This window comes from Sinocyclocheilus grahami, unplaced genomic scaffold (assembly GCF_001515645.1).
Source record: "Sinocyclocheilus grahami isolate Dianchi unplaced genomic scaffold, SAMN03320097.WGS_v1.1 scaffold563.1, whole genome shotgun sequence".
NCBI classification, from domain to species: domain Eukaryota; kingdom Metazoa; phylum Chordata; class Actinopteri; order Cypriniformes; family Cyprinidae; genus Sinocyclocheilus; species Sinocyclocheilus grahami.
This window is the reverse complement of record NW_015505742.1, coordinates 956,752-978,444: the sequence shown is the minus strand read 5'-3', so window position 1 is coordinate 978,444 and position 21,693 is coordinate 956,752. Positions and strand designations below refer to the sequence as shown.

Genomic DNA, 21,693 nt, shown 5'->3' with positions numbered 1-21,693 from the left:
TTTTGTAACCTTGGCGAGATCTGTGCCTTGCCACAATTCTGTTTCTGAGCTCTTCAGGCAGTTCCTTTGACCTTATGATTCTCATTTGCTCTGACATGCACTGTGAGCGGTAATGTCTTATATAGACAGGTGTGTGGCTTTCCTAATCAAGTTCAATCAGTATAATCAAACACAGCTGGACTCAAATGAAGGTGTAGAACCATCTCAAGGATGATCAGAAGAAATGGACAGCACCTGAGTTAAATATATGAGTGTCACAGCAAAGGGTCTGAATACTTAGGACCATGTGATATTTCAGTTTTTCTTTTTTAATAAATCTGCAAAAATGTCAACAATTCTGTGTTTTTCTGTCAATATGGGGTGCTGTGTGTACATTAATGAGGAAAAAAAATTAACTTAATTGATTTTAGCAAATGGCTGCAATATAACAAAGAGTGAAAAATTTAAGGGGGTCTGAATACTTTCCGTACCCACTGTATATATACACACACACACACACACACACACACACACACACATCATAATCATAATATAAAATAAAATAATATTAATATATTTTATTATTAGTATAATAATAACAATAATGTGTATTATTATTATTATTTACCACCACTACTACTACATTTTTAAAGTTAATTTTCCTCAGAAACTTATGAAAACTTCAAAGCAATTTAGTCATAGCCACTGACTAATAAAATAAAAATAAAATAAAATTGCAAATCTGTATTTTTTTTATTGTAAAAATATATCATATCATAGTTATAATAACAAAATTAATTTTTTTTATAAAATATGCCTGTAATAATTTACATTTTCCATGTAGGAATTATGATGTTGTGGGTGAAACTCTAGTTACCATGGTAGAAGAAATGCTGAAGTTGGACAGTATTCTAACCCTTTTTTGTGAGGGTTACACCTTACTTCCTGACCACTCATTTCACGGGAAGATGTAGATATACAAGCAAAATGGCTACAGATCCATCTTAACAGTGTTTACTGCTCCAGCGTGATGGAGAACAACGCAGAAGTGGAGGAAAGGCGTTAAGAAACAGCACTTTCTTCAAAGAATTAGAGTTGGCCACAGTACACGGCTGGTGGGCCATTAGTTCGATTAAGCCCATTCCTCAGCGCTGGATGCGGTCCAAATATCTGGAGCCGGAGCCAGCTTTGTTGGCCGCCACTGCCTCGGTGTCAGCATTTTTGCTGAAAAATGGCCGTGCGGCGCTCAAACTCTCCTAAACAAGGAAAGAGAGGCTCTATTTTCCATGTTTGATCAGCACTAACATTTATTAGTCACATCTATTATGCACAAAATGCCAGCAAGAACAAAGGGCTGTTAGGAGCAGTCAGGCGACACGCGAGAGAGAGGATGGTAATTAAGTACCCTGCTAAAGTAGATGAGACATCAGCACTTGGAGAACGCCAGACAGTGAGATGAGGAGGGGGGCTTCGCGTATCTGTCTGGCTGTTACTTTGTGGTTAATTGACCGTCTCTTTCCCGCTATCTTTCTCTCTTATTTGCTCTCTGACATGAAAATCAAGACTAGTGCGCACACACACTCGACCGATGTTTTCTATTCATAGGTCCACTTCAGACAAGACATTTCTCACACTTTCTTCTTTAACAGCACCCAGTGTAACTTGCTGTAACATACTGTCACATTAGTATACTTGAGTGAGTCCTTCAAGTTAGATGCTCAAGAAGGACATTTTCTTTTTTCTTAAGAAATCCATTTTAAAAGCAGTAATAATTGTAAATCATTTTAAGGGCATCCCAATCAGAAAGCAATGCACCTATAATTCTGTGGAATTAAAAACATGTTCTTCAGGATATCTTGGATGAATAAGCACATAAGCTTGGAGCGTTTGTTGGACAGAGATGTGTTAGATCCGTTAGATCCATTTTCTAGGGCAGAAATAGCTGGGTCATTATTGACTAAAAAAAATGTTGGTCATACAGCGGTGTGTTATTTTTGCAAACCCTTGCTATTTTTCACTACATGCTTGCAATACACCATTCCCATTGAAATCAATGAATTTACAGTGAATTTACTCTAAAGCAGGTTTCCTTAACCTGTTCCTGGAGCCACATTTTTCTCATTTTCCAACTCTTCCTAATCAAATGCACCTGCATTTAACTCATCAGCTTGTTAGTAAAGATTCCAAGACCTAAAATGAATGCATCAGATGAGGGAGACATTCAAAATGTGTACTGTTGGTGTGGGTTGGAAAATATTGCTCTAATATAATATAAACTCTAACATCATATAAACAGAATAAGCCAGAAATATCTTATATACAGAAATATTGACTAGAGTCTAAGATTTAATTATGAAATCAAAAGTCCAAATTATGGCAAGTAAAAATTCTGAAATACCATGTCATAACTTTGATTATAACATAAGTCCTAATTTCGAGATTAAATGTTAAAATTGGCATACCAAGTCATAATAATGACAAAAAGTTTTAAATAACGACAAAACATTTCCACTTTTATCTCATATTTCCTACTTTGTGTCTTTTTTTTTTATCTCGTAATGACTTCTCATGATTATGAATTAGTGAGTTATTATTAGTTTTATTTATTTATTTATTGTGGAAGGCTTAAACACCCAAAAACAAATAAGACATAAGATTGAGTTTTAATGTGTTTATAAGACAACAACCAATTAAACCAATGGGGCAATTATCAAGTGTTCAGAACTCGTTTGATAATTTCCACAGATTCAGATTGGTAAATTGGCATATTTTTCTATTTTATAACTGAACTTTGTGGATTCACATTACATGAGTGGTAAACGTACTTGGACAGAAACATCTCAGGTTCACTCTTGTCCACCTCTTCTTCGCTCAAAGCGCCCAGTTCTTTAGCCTTGGATTTGTTTTTTCTCCCAAACCTTGATGAGAGTTTGAAGATAGCAAGAGTAGAAAAAAAAAGAAAGAGCATGGACAAAGAGAGAAAAGGGGAGGATGTGTTATGTTTTCATAAATGGTGACTCAACAGTCTCCCTGCACTTCCAAGTACCAAAGCAGAATTTGCTGTAGAAACTCTAATGATTGGTTCCCCATGTAACAGCCTGCAAACACACACACACACGCCTGCAAAACCAAGCAGTATCAGTGTCCAACACCCTGCAGTGATTTTACTAGCCCATCTCCACGCCAAACCTTCAGAAACTCACATATTCTTCTGCACTGATCTGAGGTCAGCCGGGGTCTCCATGCTGACAGGCAGATAAAGACAGAAGAGGAAAAGGTTATATCAAGAATAAAGCTAATAATGAGAGAGAGTGGGTGAGATGATCACATGATCTCTGGACAGTGAGGCCGTAATGAAACATCAGTGTCAGATGTAAAAAAAAAAAAAAGTTTAAAAAAAAGCAGCTTCTGGTTCACTACATGGGTGATCAATATGAAATCCAAATAATCAAATGATACATAACCCAACAAGATACCAAGCATTCACAGTTGGATGTGATGAGTGAATCTCACAAAGAAATCAAATTTCTAAAAAATAAATAATAATTAAAAAATAAATAAAAATAAATAAATATGATATTATATTTTGGGAACATAATTCGGGAAGGAGTAAAATTTCCTTAATTGTCATGTCACAATGCAAAAATTCTTAATGGTGCTAAAATAGACTTATTTTCATTATGAAAATATACTTTTGTTTTCATGTAAAAAATGACCTGAACACTTCTTGACATTTTTCATGAGATTCACCCAATAAACATACATCTGAATAACAATGTTGACAGCGCAACATCTATTAACAATGGAGAATTATGCTACATTTCTACAAACACGCACTCAGGAATAATCACAAACCTCAGCTCCCAAGATTCCTAAATTTCTTTTTAATTTGACACAGATATCGCCCGAGGCTTCAGTTTACTGACATAATGTACTTGCATGTTTACTCAAGATGAGCAGTGACTACATGATCCAAACACTGCCCCACGAGCGATTCAAGGGTCCGGCTGGAGCCAGCATCCTCTCGCTGCATCTCCTGTGCGTTATGCCTCAATAGTACTCCATTTCCCAGCCCCACACACACACTAATGACTGTATTTATCTCATTAGGCTGGAGCGATCTAATACCGGCAGCTGGCATGCTAGCTCTGCCTTGCCCTTAAGCACTCTCATTAAAACCAGAAGGAGTCGTGGCCTGAATATCAATGTGCTGCAGTCTTGCTCATTCTGCGTGAGCGCAGCACCAGTCATCACGCAACACAGAGCTCACACAACTCTACTTGATTATTGGCCACTCTACATCATGATACAGTACCAAGTGACCTGATCTAGTGTTGGGCGATATGGTAATTTTTCAAATCGTCATATCGCCAGCCCGTGAGATCACCGATAGACGATATTATCGTGCATGGGTGGGTGGGGGCAAGAGAGAGACTCTCTGTACTTGTCATAGGCTATTTCATAACTATTTGGTGTTTTAAACCACACGCGAGCGAGAGACAGAGCCTATGAAAGCACCACGAATCTAAATAATATACTTTCAAACATACTGGTAAACTAACATGTTAAATACAAAAATATTTAAAACAACTAGTTCATATATATTCGGATAAAACAGTCATACATAGCTATTAGGACCGCACGTCCTGTGACAAGTTTGCCGCATCGACGCGCGGAAGTTATCAGTCTGGTCTGCAAAATCAGACAACGGTGAAAATCAAAAGTAGATTTATTTTAAAGACCAACAGTTTAACACTAAATATTGGACATAAATGAACACGTTAAAAAGTATTTAAAGCAGGTACAATGGGGCAAAAAAGTATTTAGTCAGCCACCAATTGTGCAAGTTCTCCCACTTAAAAAGATGAGAGAGGCCTGTAATTTTCATCATAGGTATACCTCAACTATGAGAGACAAAATGAGAAAAAAAAAAAATCCAGAAAATCACATTGTAGGATTTTTAAAGAATTAATTGGTAAATTCCTCGGTAAAATAAGTATTTGGTCACCTACAAACAAGTAAGATTTCTGGCTCTCACAGACCTGTAACTTCTTCTTTATTTTCTGGATTTTTTTTCTCATTTTGTCTCTCATAGTTGAGGTATACCTATGATGAAAATTACAGGCCTCTCTCATCTTTTTAAGTGGGAGAACTTGCACAATTGGTGGCTGACTAAATACTTTTTTCCCCACTGTAAGTTAATATATTTGGAGTAAATTTAAATTAAACAGATACATCAGCCCCATGATGAGCCTGACGCACCGCCACAGAAACAAGAATGAGATGCGTTCTAACATAACTGTGGCATTAATCTCTGTTAGTGAGGGCCCCGTTAAAATATTGCACATATATAGGCCATTCAGATTACTTGTTAAAGTGCAACAAAATACCTTATATCAGCAGACGATATGTCTGTGTTTGTGGTTGGAGACTCTTTCACTGGCTACAGGCTCCTCATTTGTGTGAAATACAGTGCTGAATGAAAAAGCGGGGCAATTTGATAATAATAGCCGAATTAGAATGGGCTGCCTAATAATAATAACAATAATAATAATTATTATTATTAATACATTAATAGGCGAATGAGCCTAATATCGTCTCGACTATCGACAAAGACATCTGCTATCGTCGATATCTCTGACTATTGTCGATACACGATACTATCGTCTATCAGCACAACCCTAACCTGATCCTTCTGAAAACTGACCATGCTAACTACAGTATCCACAGGTAATATTGTAAAAGCATAATAAATAACATGCAATCTCCTTAAAACAGCATAAGGAATGAAAAATTCTTCCTGAATCATTTAGTTTATTTTCTTATTTTTATAATAGCAGTAGCTAATACCAAGTTAAAATACAGCAATATTGTAATGCTAACTGTAGTAGCGATTTCCGTAAGGGGAAGTACAGGCTAGCAATGCCCCTTTCAAGTGCACCTAGTAAGGTCTGACTTCATTTATAAGGCACGAGTCTGAAACTATGGATGCCCATTTCCAAAGAAAAGTCTAAATTATGACAAGTCAAAATTACAAAAAATACATTTCATAATTATGAGATAAAAAGTTAAAATTGACTCACAATTCACAAAAATGTCATAATGATCAGATAAAACCTTGACATTGACATAAGTCATTGTGAAATAGTCAAGTCAAAATGATGAAAAACCATGTCATAATTATGTCAAAATTATGAAATACCATGACAGTTGTGAGATAGAAAATCAAAATTTGTATCTACTAAATCATAATAATTAGATTATAAATTGAAATCATCATCCCAAATTCAGAATTTTGACATACAAAGTCAATAGGGACCAGCAACTGAACGTGAACTATCCCTTTAATTTTGATGTTAACAAGAATTTTTAAATCAAATAAAATATAAGTCAATGAAATGAAAGTATCTCATTAAAATCATTCACTGCCATATACCATAGAGCTGCTTTCTGCCATCTTTGATGTGGACATGACTCTTCCAACCTGCATAACCTAAACGGCACGTAGTGAACTGTGGTGGCTACTTTACATGTCATATCTGTCGGTTCTTGACCATAATAAGCTGCAAACAGGGCCAGCCTTCATGCTGACTCTGGTTAAGCGAGACTAAGGACTAGCTAAGCACTAGGTTTCCCAACACTAGTTTGCAATTCAGCCCATGTGTCTTGAAAACCTAGCTGATGGCTCTATCTACCTGAGGCCTGAAGCGTTCAGGTGGATTCGATTGTCATAGTAAATGCGAAACATGCCCTTGGAAGCTGATTACACTTCCAAGAGTTGTCAGCATAAGGTTGAGGTATGTAGCCCAAGGTAGCATACTAACAGTTTAATACGGTCTAAATTGAGTTTGCAAAGTGAATTAGCATTACTTTGGTTGTTAACCTGAGATTAAGATGGTCTGTGTAGCTCTTGGGAGACTTAAAATTTGCAGTGGAAATTACAGGCTAACGTTAAAGGCGAAGACGGTGTGAAATGAGACAAAACGACACGAATGTTGATGAGAATCGTGTGCATGCACTGTAATTACAAATCTAAAACCCAATTATGCCATATATAACCTACAATACTGAAGCCGTCTTTGTAAAAAGGCTTTGTGCTGCCAGCTCTTGGTTTATCGACTGACTTGAGTTTACTGAGAGTTGCAATTTATCAGTCTAAACCGGAGACTCATATTTTAGCAGACAAAACCTCAATTTTCACACAGACAGACGGGCTGATCCATGGGAACTGGGGACGTACTGCTAAGCTGATCATTATGTTTGCATATATTAATGCCGGGTTTTTAAGGATCTTTCTAATTAGGTAAAACTGTCAGGAATGGATATGCCTCTCTCTTTTAAGATTCTCCGTCTCTGGTTCCTGTTTGATAAAGGTTTTTATGCCTTACAAAAAACCATACTGTGTTTTTTTTTTGTACATTAAATCTTTCCGCATACATTTACTGTACACAACTGTTCAAAAGTTTGAATTCTTTACGTTTTTAAAAAAAGTCTCTCATGTTCACCATGGCTGGAGTTATTTCATCAAAAATACAGTAAAACAGTAATATTGTGAAATGTTATTACAACTTAAAATAAATTTAAAGGAACACTCCACTATTTTTGAAAATATGCTCATTTTCCAACTCCCCTAGAGTTAAAAAGTTGAGTTTTACCGTTTTCGAATCCATTCAGCCGATCTCCGGGTCTGGCGGTAGCACTTTTAGCTGTAGCTTAGCATAGATAATTGAATCGGATTAGACCATTAGCATCTCGCTCAAAAATGACCAAAGAGTTTCTATATTTTTCTTATTTAAAACTTGACTCTTCTGTAGTTACATCGTGTACTAAGACCGACGGAAAGTGAACTTTGCTGCCGTACCATGGGTGCAGCAGGCGCAATATTACGCGGCACCTGAAAATAGGCTAACTTCCGTCAACATAACCAACGTGACCACCTGCTTGCACAGGGAGCATGCTGGGGACTATTTTCAGGTGCTGCGTAATATCATTGCGCCTGCTGCACCCATCCTTGATTATTACGCCGGAATGAGAGTATAGTTCCTAGCCATATCGGCCTAGAAAGTTAAAACAGCATTCATTTGTAATATTAATTATCTTGTAACAATTTTAATGTCTTAAATGATTCAGCCCTTGCGTGTGTGTGTGTGTGCGCGTGTGTGTGTGTGTCTGTGTATTGTATTATAGTATATTATATTACATTATTACTGTATATTATATGTATATATTAAATATTATTTAATTAATTTATTTAATCTCTTTATTTTTAAAATGTGTATAGGTAGTATTTATAAAGTTTTAGCTTTTAGTTTTGGATCTGTTTTTAGTTGTTTTAATACTACAATTGATTGCTTCTGTTGTCTTCATTTGTAAGTCGCTTTGGATAAAAGCGTCTAATAAATGACTAAATAAATAAATAAAAATATACAGTATATATCAACTGGCTATTAACAAAAGCCTCAAAACTTCTGTTTTAGTTGGTGGAAAAGCAAGTTCCAAACAAAAATTTGATATTTCAATGTGTACATACCAGTAAGAGAAAAAGCATTTTCCACTTTGCTTCATGACTTTTAGGCGATTAAAAAGGGTAAACAGAGCACAACTGAGGGTACAATATATTTGAACAAGGAGAAATGAAGGAAAAAGAAACAATAAATGAGTTACATAGTGAGAAAGAGAGGTTTGACGGCTTAAACACAGTAACTATAATTAGCCTCAAAAACACAGTATAAGGGGATTATCATGCTAATGCCAAAGCAGTGAAAAACTGAATGATTAAGCAAAGCTATATTTCAAATACTCTTGCATCATTAGCAGCAAGAGAAATCAAAATGAACAGAGCTAGGAGATAAACTGAAAAAAAATATGAAGCAAAAACATTGACTACTGAAACAAAATCACAGCCACAATCTAATTGCAAGTGTTCACAACATCCAGCCAATCTGGCAACACAAAAGTACTCTGGCAAACACACCGTAAAAATGCCATACTACAGTTTCATCACTGAAATTTCCCTTATTAGCAGTTCATCACTACTTAAACATTTCACACTGACAGTAAAGTTTAATGTTATACTAAATTATAATGTTTTCCTCTGATATCAAATGGATTAGATGTTCATTTAGTGTTACTTGCATCATATGGAGCAACTGTAAAAGAAACGGTTTAAGATGTTCAATGAAAAGAGCAGTTTGCTCCAATTTATATACCAAAATTGTACTCTGACTGGATGAATTACATTCTTATCATCATTAAAAGACTCACAAAATGGCAAACCACTACAGAAAACCAATATGTTCACACTTCTAATGCAGATTTATCAAAACAGTTAAAAGTAGTCAAACAGTTTTCACCAGTGCCAGTGAGGTGATAAGCACATTTTCTGACACAAGTCTTGTCATTCTGGCTTTTTTAAGTCGTGTATGCGTTATGTTTTACACAGCTGACCAAACTGTGAGTTCTTGTTACTATTTTTGAGTGGCATGTGTCCAAGCTGCAGATGGCGTCTTCCATAAAGCACACATCAATCAAAACGGCCGGTGATTGGCTGTGAGAATGACACTTTGACTGTCGGTTTGACAGAACGCATCTGTCACTTCCTGCTAGACTGAAGCAACATCTCCGCATCTAATATTCAGATAGATGATGTTTATGGACCTCTCACCGTATGATATCATCCGAGCAAATTCATTTCCACCCATGGAAAGAATTTTTTTTTTCTGAAGCAAAAATGATGTGTGATATCTTAAGTTAAGTTAACATATCAGACAAACACAAATCAATGAAATTAAGAGATTTCAACAAAACTCTAACTATTAGTGTTCAACAGTGTTTTTAGTATCCCCAAGATTCTGTTATTGTTTTTATTAACATTTTGAATTAGTTTTTATTTTTGTATTTTTTTTTTATTTTAATTTGCTGAAGATTTAGTAATTCTGTTGTTTTTGTCTATTTTAGTGTTTTTTATGTCTATATATTACATTTTAAATTTTATTTTAATTTGAGTTATTTTAGTACAACAAGTTAAACTGAACTAAAATTAGACATTTTTAGTTGTTGCAGAAAAAAAGTTTCAAATATATATTTTTTTGTTGGCGCCAATAGCCTCGTGGTTAGTGCGTCAACATACAGCGCGCCTGCGCTCACGGCGACCCGAGATTCCCGTCTCGAGGTCTTTTGCCGATCCCGCTCCCCTTTCTCCCCCCAATGCTTTCCTAACATCAATTTACTGTCCTACCAAAATAAAAAATGCCATAAAAGCAAAAAAAATAAAATGATTATATAAACTAATAATTTTTATATATATATATATATAGTTTTAGTTAACTATAATAACCCTAGTCCTGTATTATTTTATTGACATTCATTTTATACATATGTTTTATGGATGTCAATTGAGGAGAGGAGTTCTAAAGTTTAAAGGTGATTAGTCTTAAGAGAGTAATATTTGACCAGCAGTATCTGTACATTCACTCAAGTAATGGAGTTGTGTACTTTGTCCGCCTCTGCTTAAGAGTTTCATATAGTATGATTTTAAAACTTGTTATAATAATTTGCCATAAAAAAAAGACTAAAAAGTTGATGTTCCTCTATATTTCAGCATGTTGAATCTCCATGAGGGTTTTTTTTTTATTCAGCACTTGCAAATATTAAAAAGGCGTGAAAGTAAAGGTTAATGTGATTTGACCACTTCCAGGCCAGACGTGTCTCTGATGGGAAAGAGGCTGTTAACCTTTACCGTCAGAGCAGCATTCCCTGAGCCCGGGCCTGCTGGAGAGAAGTCTATCAATCACTCAGCTGTCTCATAACGCCGCTCACAATGAACCAGAGCTGGAGATGGAAGACGACGAGCAAGTGTCATGGGATACTGCTTGTGGTTTCCAGACTAAACCTTGACAGATTCAATACAACAATGCGCGCTTAAATTGACACTCTCACTGTCTGTCTAATACACAAATGAACAGTAATGCAGTATGAGAGCAGCTATGAGAAGTGCTTATATATTCTGACCATTCACACTCACAAAACACATCGATTTATTCACAAAACAACACATCGGTATTAGTAGTGCACTTTTATTATTCTCTTTAAAAATATTTGATTTCAAATATTAAATATTTACATAACTATTTTATATAAATATAAAAAAAACCTACAATAATGTGCCAGCAAAAATAGACAAAAAAGATCATACTGCAGTGTATAATATAATATAATATAATTCGGAACACAAACATATATTTATATTTACAATATATTTATAATATGTCCATGAAAATAGACAAAAAGCTCATATTACAATATAATATAATATAATAAAATATAATATAATAATAGAGTTTTAATTGGACAAAAAAAATATATTTACAACTAAATGTCTGTATTATTAAGTTACGTTACGTTAAGTTACGTTATATTATATCTTACATGGAACTGAAAAGTACATATTTATAGCTAAATGCCCATACAATGAAAGTGAATGGTGACTGCTGTCAAACAAGATTTTCAAGGCAAAAATAAATCAGTGAATAACAATTTAAAATACAGTCCGTTTGTCATGGAAAGCTATTGTATACGTTCAGAAGATTTGGAATACTGTGAGTCATATGGGCTAATTTTAGGGTGCTTTTATCATGCTTTCTTGCCCTTTCTGGAGCTTGACAGCACTGGGTCCCCAACTTATAAACCAAAATACAAGCAGAATGTTTGTCATCATTTGACAAAAGTTTTTTTTATATAAAGTGACTAAGTTTTGGCTTAAACTGCCACCTTCAGATGTTAAAATACACACAGGCGTATCGTTAAACGTTTAATACAACTTCGCTTACGCATTTCATTACGCTCAAAAAAGTTTGAGAGACGTGCACCGTGTCGAGACTTTTGAAGTTTGAAGACACAGATGAACTTACAAATGAACTCTCACAAACAAACACTGAAAGGAGGGCCTGCCACGAGTGATTAAGTATGCAAAAGCTCATTAATATTCATAAGTCTCTGCGGCTTCTCTGCTAATATGAATATGTGTTTTAGTCCAAAACGCCTGACTGACAGAACGCATCGGCATGAATAAATGAGGAAATCACTGCAGAATGGGGTTCAATTTTAGAAACAGATTTCAGTAATTAGCCTCTCGCGGGCTGCACTGAGCGATTGTGTTAACAGCTTCATATGTTCCCATTCAGACAGGAAATAAAACATGATGTGTCCATCCCGCACCCCGCTGAAGCATGTGTGCCATGCTAAATATAAGCTAGAATTCAAGATGTCAATAAACAGATGTGGAATCCATTATAAACGTCATTATGTGATTATATGTGCTCCAAATGTCATAACCATGCACTCTGTGTGAAAGCACATTGTGTGTGTGAAGACAGTTAAACACAGCAGCTACTATTAACTACTTACAACATACATCTTTTGACTGTAAATCGGCTCTTAAAGGTGAAGTTTGTACGTTTTTTATATGTCAAAATACATTCTGTGAACCCAGTATATTGTTCATTGACTACGGTAAGTACACTAATAAAAGTGTAAAATTTGAGCCTTTGAGGCACAATCAAAACATTTAGAGTGGTCCTCAGACCTGTCAATCATTCCAGCTCAACAAATAGCGGGGGTTTGGGGCGTGGCTACTGTAGCAGGCTGAGCCAGAGGGTGTTTAGATGTTGAGACCATTGCTGTTACATGGGAAAAGAAAATTAGAAAAGAATTAGAAGACAAAATTAGAAGTCTTGCCAAAATATGCAGAGACCAACAACAGGGTAAAACATAAGTAAACAGTGGCCATGCTTTTGCAAGATGGAGGAATTTGATGGAATGTTTAGGTTTCAATGAAAATGCTGAACTTGAACAGGTAACAACACTTACGTTTTTGCCACACGTTTATTCACTTCATAGCCTTGTTCAAACTGTCGGTCCAAATCCGATGTTTGTGCATATCTGATTGGAATCTGATCATAGTTAGCAAGTCTAAACGGCAAAATATTACATGAAATACGATTTTTTTACAAAACCGTTTCAAGCTACATTCATACTGTACTGTATTCAAATCTTATTTCTGGAAATTAGTTTCAATCTGGCCGCTCAGGTTGGATTTTGTGTCGCTTTTTCACATTCTCAAGCCACATAAAACAAACACGTCAGACATTGTTTGTAGAAAACATGCTGAACGTCTAAGGGCAAGTTATTTATTTTTCATTGGCTCAAGTTAAAAAATATAGATGTTAATCATTACCCTAAATTTTTTTAATTGGATGAATGAAACATTTTTTTCAGTGTACCGCTGGTCTACCCACCTTTTTTGAGTTTAGAGAGCGGTGGGGCCAGCGTCAAGGAATAAAGCTGCACATTCTAGCTTTCTAACTAACCGTGTCCATTCTAGCTTCCTGGGCCTTGATTGGGATAGTTGCGTTGCTGTCTATGGAGGGTCAGAAAGCTCTCGGATTTCATCAAAAATATCTTAATTTGTGTTCCAAATATGAACGAAGGTCTTACGGGTTTGGAACGACATGAGGGTGAGCAATTAATGACAAAATGTTCATTTTTGGGTGAACTAACCCTTTAATATTAGAATTGTGTATACATGAAGTCACTGTATGATTATGTAAACAAACTGGCAAAGAACCAGTTCACTGAAACCAACTGTCCGAAAGAACCCGTTTACAGAAAAGAATCAGACTTCTTATCACTACTAGTAGCGCTGAAATTGCATAATTTAAAATCAAATTAACCTATTTTTATATTTCTGTCAGAGTAATCAAAACAGTTTCAATTACTACTTGTGTCAACGAAAATTCTCAGACTTAAAATTTTCACATGGCCGACAAAAAAATAAGATCAAATCTCAGAAGACACCTTAGTTACTGCCTTAGCAAAGACTAGAAACGTTTTCAGGCCAAATCTTACCCCATGACGGTGCGTTTTAAGGCAAATACCACTAAAACTTCCTTCAGAAAATGTCAAATCTAATGTATTTGCTAAAACATTGCAGCACTTTAGAAATGTGAAGACATTTCTGTGTTACCCTGTCAGTCGCTAATGCTTGTTTTCACAAGGCGGTAAGTATTAGCTGTTTTATAGGCCGTGTAACTCTAAGTCACTGTAATTGAAGCCACGGTTGAATGTTTCTCTATGGAGTTGTAAATGCCTACTCGACATGGCTGCCATTACTGTACAGAACCCAAATGATCTTTGAAAGAATCGAAAGCAAACTAAATGTAATGTATAACTTTTGCAAAAAAGCTACAACTTTAATAACGCAAAACTGTAGGAGGAACAACATTCACAACATGTCAAGAGCGCAGCAGGAGAGCGCTGACTGTCTTTAAAATCATCCAGGGATTAAACAGAGCCAAATGCAAAATTTAAGTAAATTAAAGAATCATCTCCATTTCAGATTACTGTCAAAGCCATCTGCTCACTCATAAACAAACACTATGAGCGTGTTTATAGCGACACTAGTATGTGTCTAACTGCTGTTGGCTTAGGAATGCAAGATGAGGGTTGGTGTGTAATCTCGATGTGCAACACGACTCTTGTATGATGCATTCTGGGTAGTGGAAGTACAGGCGTGCTAATTGGCTTGATGCCGGATTTGTTGGTTCAGATTCGGAACGCTATACGGAATTGAGGTGAACGGATCGGAAAGCAGCAGACGTGTGTGTTTTAGATCAGAGTGGAGTGAGGGAGAGTATGACACTCTAGAGAACGGTCTCAAAATGTGGGTTCAGTGTCAAAAAAACCACATGTGAGGGTTTTATTTATTTGATGATTGTGCGAGGTTGAATTTACATGTTTAAAAGGATGAATTCTGTAGCGCATGTTTTTATGGGACTTTCAGCTAAAATATGTAGTTAAAAAATATCTCACTAATATATATAATAAAAAAATATAAAATGTAGTGTATAACTATGCAATATAACAGATGTAATGTAGGGCTGTTATATATCATTTTATATTTTTATTTATGTGTTTTTATATACACACATTTGATATATTTTATACATTATATATTTGTTTATATTTAAAATAAATAAAATGTATAATCCTATTTACTATAATTAAAATAATGCATTAATAAAAATACAATTTTAATGAAAATAACCTTCTGAAAATTCATGTGAGATGTTAATATTGTCAGTGTAAGTTACATTTTACATCTGCTGGGTGAAAATTGTATCTGATTGTTTAGATTGTTATATGTTAGATATATTGAGACTGAATGCAAAATACATACAGCCAGCCAAAACCTCCATTATTATACACTTATCCCTAACAGAAACTCAAATAATACAGAAAGCTTTAATCATTGTTTCACTGACGCTTTGCTTATGCAGTAAAATGCCTCTAATTGTGAAAACACTGAAAGACAAGTGAATCGAAAGATATCACGGCAGGCAGCCAAAACACGAAGCTCCAAAAATCAGACGCTCTATTGTTTTCATGTTGAAAGCAGCCCACAAATCCATACAAACAGCACATCTGTCTTCAAAACCACACTCTGTCGCACGATAAACACAATATTTTCACCCCTAAATGGGAAGAAATGAAAATCACCAGTTTGTTCTGCTGCAAAGTCGAAAACCGAACCATGAATCACGCTCTCACATGTTTATGATTTGCCTTTTTCTTTTTTTAAGATGATGAAAAGCACCCGTGAAGACTTTACAATTAGATTAAATTGCACCATAACACAACAGCTAATTAAGTCATTTTTCAAATTCAATAAGGAAGCAGATTGGAAAGCAGAGATATGATACGAGTTGCCTGGCAAAAACCCTCAATGAATACGTCCAAGCTGTTCGGCTGACGGCCCACGAGTTTGAATTTCTGGGAATTTCATCAGCGTTAAAGAGAGGGGAACAGTAAAACCCTTTCACATGACTCGCGATTTCAACGTGTCTCTCAACACAACTGTCTCGCCACTTTGACCGCCGCTTGAAAAGCGTTACAGTCACGGAAGGACGATTTTACGATGTAGCTATGTGGTGTAGACAGTAATGGTGAAATTAGTATGAAAAACAAAGCAAATATTTGATCTAAAAACAAGATAATATCCTTGACTTTCATCCATTCTCGTGCTTTTTGCCCATTTTGCACGATTCAAATGATTACCAATGGATAAGATCAAGTCACAACTTGCACTTTTTCTCGTTGAACATCCTATTTCACTCAGGAACATGTCATTATGGAAGTCAAATGGTTTGTGGATACAATTTCTCGTCGACTTTATAAGCTAGCAGTGACAAAATGCGAAGATAAAATCACAAAAAACTGATTAAAATGAAGGTTTCCATGCAAACGCTGGGACCTGCTGATCAATTGATAGTCAACGCTGGAAAAACAGGGGTCAGTCCTCACAGAGGAGGCACAGGAGCTCTATTTTATAGTTCAGAGACACATACGCTGTCATTCAATCATCTTTCATCTCATATGAAAAGAGTTCTCGTGTCCGCCAAGAGGAAAAGAGATTATGCATGAAGCCCAAATATAAAACCATCAAACACAAGCCTGTCAATCTCAATTAAAGACGTGGATATCACTGTATGTCTGTCATCTTATCTGTCTCTGCCTATATTTATAAAATCACACAAAGACAGCATATAGTTAGTTCACTTTTCTTGTCCTCAATTACCATGGTGCTGTAATTATAGGAAGGCCTCCATGTGCAGCTGCGTCAGGAGGCCCTTATGCAGAACCATCAATCACCCACTTGAAAACTCTGACTATACTGTATATCAATGGATCAGCACAAATTTAGTTCTACATGACTATTTTCTAAATTCTTTTGGACTACTGAGATTAAACATCATTTCAAAAGACCCTGGATAGTCCTTTTTCCATGACATGGCTTCTTTAAGAGCTGCAAAACAGCTTTCGAACATTTTATGGGAAATCATTTGGCACAAATCACTGCATTTCTCGTGAAGATTTTTTTTTATGCTTGATTGAAACTGTGATGTGTGTGAATTTCTGGCTTTCAGACTCGTACCTCAACAACCCAAATCCTTTTTTCTTTGTCTTTTTCTCAGGGTCTTCAGGCTCGTCCTTCTTTTTGCTCTTTTTCTCTTTCTTCTTTTTGGTTTTCTTTTTCTTTACCTTCTTCTCATCATCCAGATCCTGTCGAGAAGAGCTGCTGGCGGGCGTGTCTCTGCCGGAGTCTTCCTCAGAGTCATCTGTTGGTGAAGAACAAAGACCCAGACGTGAGCAAACACCTAATGAGATCTAATTATAAGGAATCAAACAAAAATCCACAAAGCAGACTCCCGTTTGTCAGTAAATTATGAAGAAATTCTTTCTTTACGGTATATTGACCGTAAATCCAAATAGGCAGAAGTCATATGCATTAAAAAAAAATCTAACATTTTGAAAAGAAAACAAAATAATGACATAAAAGCAAATATTTAAAAATTCACAATTAAGAAAAATGAGTCCTACATAGATAAATTAATGAGATAAAAAATTTAAATAAGAAATGCATTATTTTCAAAGTCCGTACTAAAAGTAATGAGTGTTAAAAGGAACACAATGTCATATTTCACCACAAAATAATAATAGAAAAAAAAACTATAATAAAATAAATTACATTTACAACCATTAAGATTGTGTTTTTTTTAGGGGGAGGGGGAGGGGCATTTTGCATAATATAAAGTAATACCCAATTTACGACCATCATAATGCAAAAAAACATTACTGCAATGTGGGGAAAAAAAATGTAATTATATAATTCTTATTTAAAGATTATAATTATCTTATTAACGATCTGTCGTTTTTATGTTAAGTATTTACACATTGTGGCAGTATTTATACATTTTATTTGCATCCTTAAAGGAACACTCCACTATTTTTGAAAATAGGCTCATTTTCCAACTCCCCTAGAGTTAAACAGTTGAGTTTTACCGTTTTCAAATCCATTCAGCCGATCTCTGGGTCTGGTGGTAGCACTTTTAGCTGTAGCTTAGCATAGATCATTGAATCTGATTAGACCGTTAGCATCTCGCTCAAAAATGACCAAAGAGTTTCGATATTTTTCCTATTTAAAACTTGACTCTTCTGTAGTTACATCGTGTACTAAGACCGACGGAAAATGAAAAGTTGAGATTTTCTAGGCCGATATGGAAATATATGAAATATATATATGCAACTACACAAACTTAGTGCCGGTCACGTTGGAAGTTACCTAGCTGGGGACTATTTTCAGGCGCTGCGTAATATCATTGCGCCTGCTGCACACATGGTACGGCAGCAAAGTTCCTTGATTATTACGCCAGAATGAGAGTATAGTTCCTAGCCATATCAGCCTAGAAAATCACAACTTTTCATTTTCCGTCGGTCTTTGTACACGATGTAACTACAGAAGAGTCAAGTTTTAAATAGGAAAAATACAGAAACTCTTCGGTAATTTTTGAGTGAGATGCTAACGGTCTAATCAGATTCAATGATCTATGCTAAGCTACAGCTAAAAGTGCTACCGCCAGACCCGGAGATTGGCTGAATAGATTTGAAAACGGTAAAACTCAACTGTTTAACTCTAGGGGAGTTAGAAAATTAGCCTATTTTCAAAAACAGTGGCGTGTTCCTTTAACGCACCAGCAAATATTTTCTTTTTGCAAAAAAATTTTTTTTTTTTTTTTTTAATTTTATATCTTTACTTTAGGTGTGACATGTGGCCTGAACATGTTTTGGTGTTATTCACCCTCCTGTAGCATCAAGTTGATATCCACAGACCTCCATTCATCGGCTAAGGGTGCAGAAAGCTTGACTTTAATTCATGACACCTTATAGGCTCTAATCGAAGGCATCTCTGGCTAGTGCTGAAGGTCTGTCTCTATTTCTCATTTAGAAGAGGTCTTTAGTGTCAATGAGAAAGAGCAGGGGTGATACGTGCCCTTGAATGTGCTGACTTGCTGCTGGAGGTTCACACAAAAATCAGTGATACATGTATTTGCTGATTCACTCCTCACTGGCTCACGAAGCTCAATGAGTCACAGAGAGTCAAATTCATCTCTCAAATGAGCTACTAAAAGTGAAGGAGCTTCACTGGCACCCAACCGTTCTGAGATATCGCTCTGAACTTTAAAAGAGATTTAAAGTCAACATGAAACAGCATTTGCAACCTATTTTACTTCCATAATGTGACATTTCTTAAACTAAACAGGTATATGTATATGTGTGTGTGTATATATATATAGGAATACCGTACAATAATAAATTGTTCACTATAATAAGCAAATGAGAGTGAATTTCAGTTGATTTCATGTTGACTTTAACTTTCATAATGCACCAGAATATATAATGAGGAAAAATGCATGTTAAGACTTATAGGCTTATGTTTGATGAGAGTAATGAATGTGAAAGGCCCAGATGCACTTTTGGCGAAGCGAGAAGCAGTGGTATGCAGTTGTAACTGTTAGCACATGTTTGGCACAACTCATGACAATCTCGCTACTGTGCTCAGCAACATGCATTTACTGCTATGCAGCACAAACACACTTCTCATTAATGTACTTTGGCTGTGGTGAGCAATATCTGCAGAAATCCACAAGGCCTTCTGTTTAAATTACAACACATTTATAGAATAACACTGACAATATACATTATATATATGACAATATATATTATAGAAAATAAAAAGAGTTGTTTTATGTAGCATTAGACTTAAAAAACGGATACATTGGTGCACTAATAAAAAATAAATTTCACATATTTCTTGTTGGTTGTCATGATCAGAAACAAATTAAAAACAAATAAACTCTTATTAAAATCATAAATAGCTTAACGGAGTAAATTTATAAATGTATTAAAACTGTATTATTAATAAATTAATGCATGTATATTTTATTTAAATAAATAAGAATAAAATATTAATAAATATTAATAAATTAATACATTATTTAAAAATATATATTTATTTTTGGACTCATTGGAATAAATCTGACATGGTAGAATTTGAACATTTAAATACATATAAATACATTTTAATGTTAATATGAACAAGTCATATTAACATTAAAATCAAATTTTTTTATTATTTATTATTCTGCTCAGTGTTGTTCTTGTCAAATAAAAAAATAAAAAATAAATAAATAAATATTCTCACCAAAAATAAAGGCAACTAACTGAAATAAAGTTTAAAATAAAGTACAAACATATAAAAACAAAACCTACTAAAATGAGAAAAGCACATAACTATTTACAAAAAAAAATATAATAATTTCTAATAAATGTTTAACTATTTAATGTTGTATTTACATATTTTACCTTTTTTTTAAAGTTATATAACACTTCAATGGTTTTAACTCACCGTCCTCAGGTTCAGAAGGCCCGTCGTAAGACTTGTCGATGGCGTATCTGAAGCTGAGGTTGCATCCTCGGCCTCTCACCATGTGCGCGCTTGGACGATGGAAGGGCACCTTGTCCTTACCGACCTCCTCCATCGCTGTCTGGAGACTCTCCAGAGAACTGGACTTCTGCAAACCTAACCTGGGTCCCAGCGCCGTCCCGTTAGAGGAGAGGGGTTCTGAGACAGGGACATGGACGGATGTCAGTGATGGGAAGATGGAGGATGGTAATGAAAGGTGAAGCTTTGAAAAGCAGGGCAAGATTAGAAACAGTGTATAGAGAGTCCTGCTGAAAAGACCAGCACCATCAAATATTATGAATTGGCAGATCGGGACTAACCAGCTTGGACCATCAAGAAGATTCTCACTGGTCTGAGCTGATATTTTCAACAGGGTGGTCACAAGTTGTGAATTGAAAACGCAACAGTTGTGTGGTGAGCTGAGCTGAAAGTCTAATGGATTTGGACGCATTCAAAGAACAGATGGAGATGAAATATGTAAAGATGGCTGTAGGATGGAGGGTGGACGATGAAACCTCAAGGTGAGGGTGAAAGAGCATCACCGAATAAATGAGGCGTTGCAAACGCGGACCAGACGTGCAGGAATACTAAACCGAAAAGTAGTAGTAGAAGTAGTCCAGGGGTGAGGAGCATTAAATGAAGCACTGAGAGACGAAGAACAACTGTGATTCCGTAAGCAATGCAAACCACTGAGAACAATGACACCAGGAGCAGGAGGAGAAGGTGAGGGGTTACAACAAGCACAAACAAGAGAAGAAAATGGAGAAATAGCACAAACACTGAAAGGGCAAAAGAAAGTCAGGGAAAAGAAGAAGAAAAAAAAAAAAAGAGAAGTGATTGGTGCTTGAGAGGTAAAAAGTGGCATGCAGGAAAGAGCACATCATGATTTAAATGAATGCTTCAGCCAAAAACTAAAACTCTGTCATCGTTTACTCACTTTCATGTCGCTCCAATCAACACAAATGGAGATGATGTCACAAATTCTCAGATGAAAAAAAAAATGGGTTTGGAAAGACACGAGGGTGAGTAAACGATGACAGAGTTTTCATGTTTGGCTCAAGTATCCCTTTAAGAAATACTTTTGTTCACAAACCAGCAGTGAAAATGTGTATACAAAAGAATAAATCAATAATCCACCGAAGGACACACATCATTTTACTACAGCTAAATAGAGTTTCTAGGCACAAAACAAAGTTGAACTGTGGCAAAATCACTGTAAACATTTAACATCTAACTTTTACAAACCATCAGCAAAATCATAAAATACACCATTAATAGTGGAAAAACGGTGGAAATGCCAAACCTTTTTAAATGTACTGTTTATTGTAAATCTAACTCATATATATATATATATA

General features: G+C 35.5%; 1 protein-coding gene across 1 annotated transcript in view; it reads right to left on the bottom strand.

Moving 5' to 3' along the window:
• LOC107556285 (partitioning defective 3 homolog B-like) overlaps window positions 1-21,693 on the bottom strand; it is a 94,824-nt gene that overhangs the window by 31,656 nt on the left and 41,475 nt on the right. The window contains exons 10-11 of the mRNA XM_016239355.1: window positions 20,282-20,497; window positions 16,970-17,153 (exon numbers count right to left, since the gene is read on the bottom strand). Coding sequence (XP_016094841.1) covers window positions 16,970-17,153; window positions 20,282-20,497 — 400 coding nt within the window. The remainder of the gene's footprint in view (window positions 1-16,969; window positions 17,154-20,281; window positions 20,498-21,693) is intronic.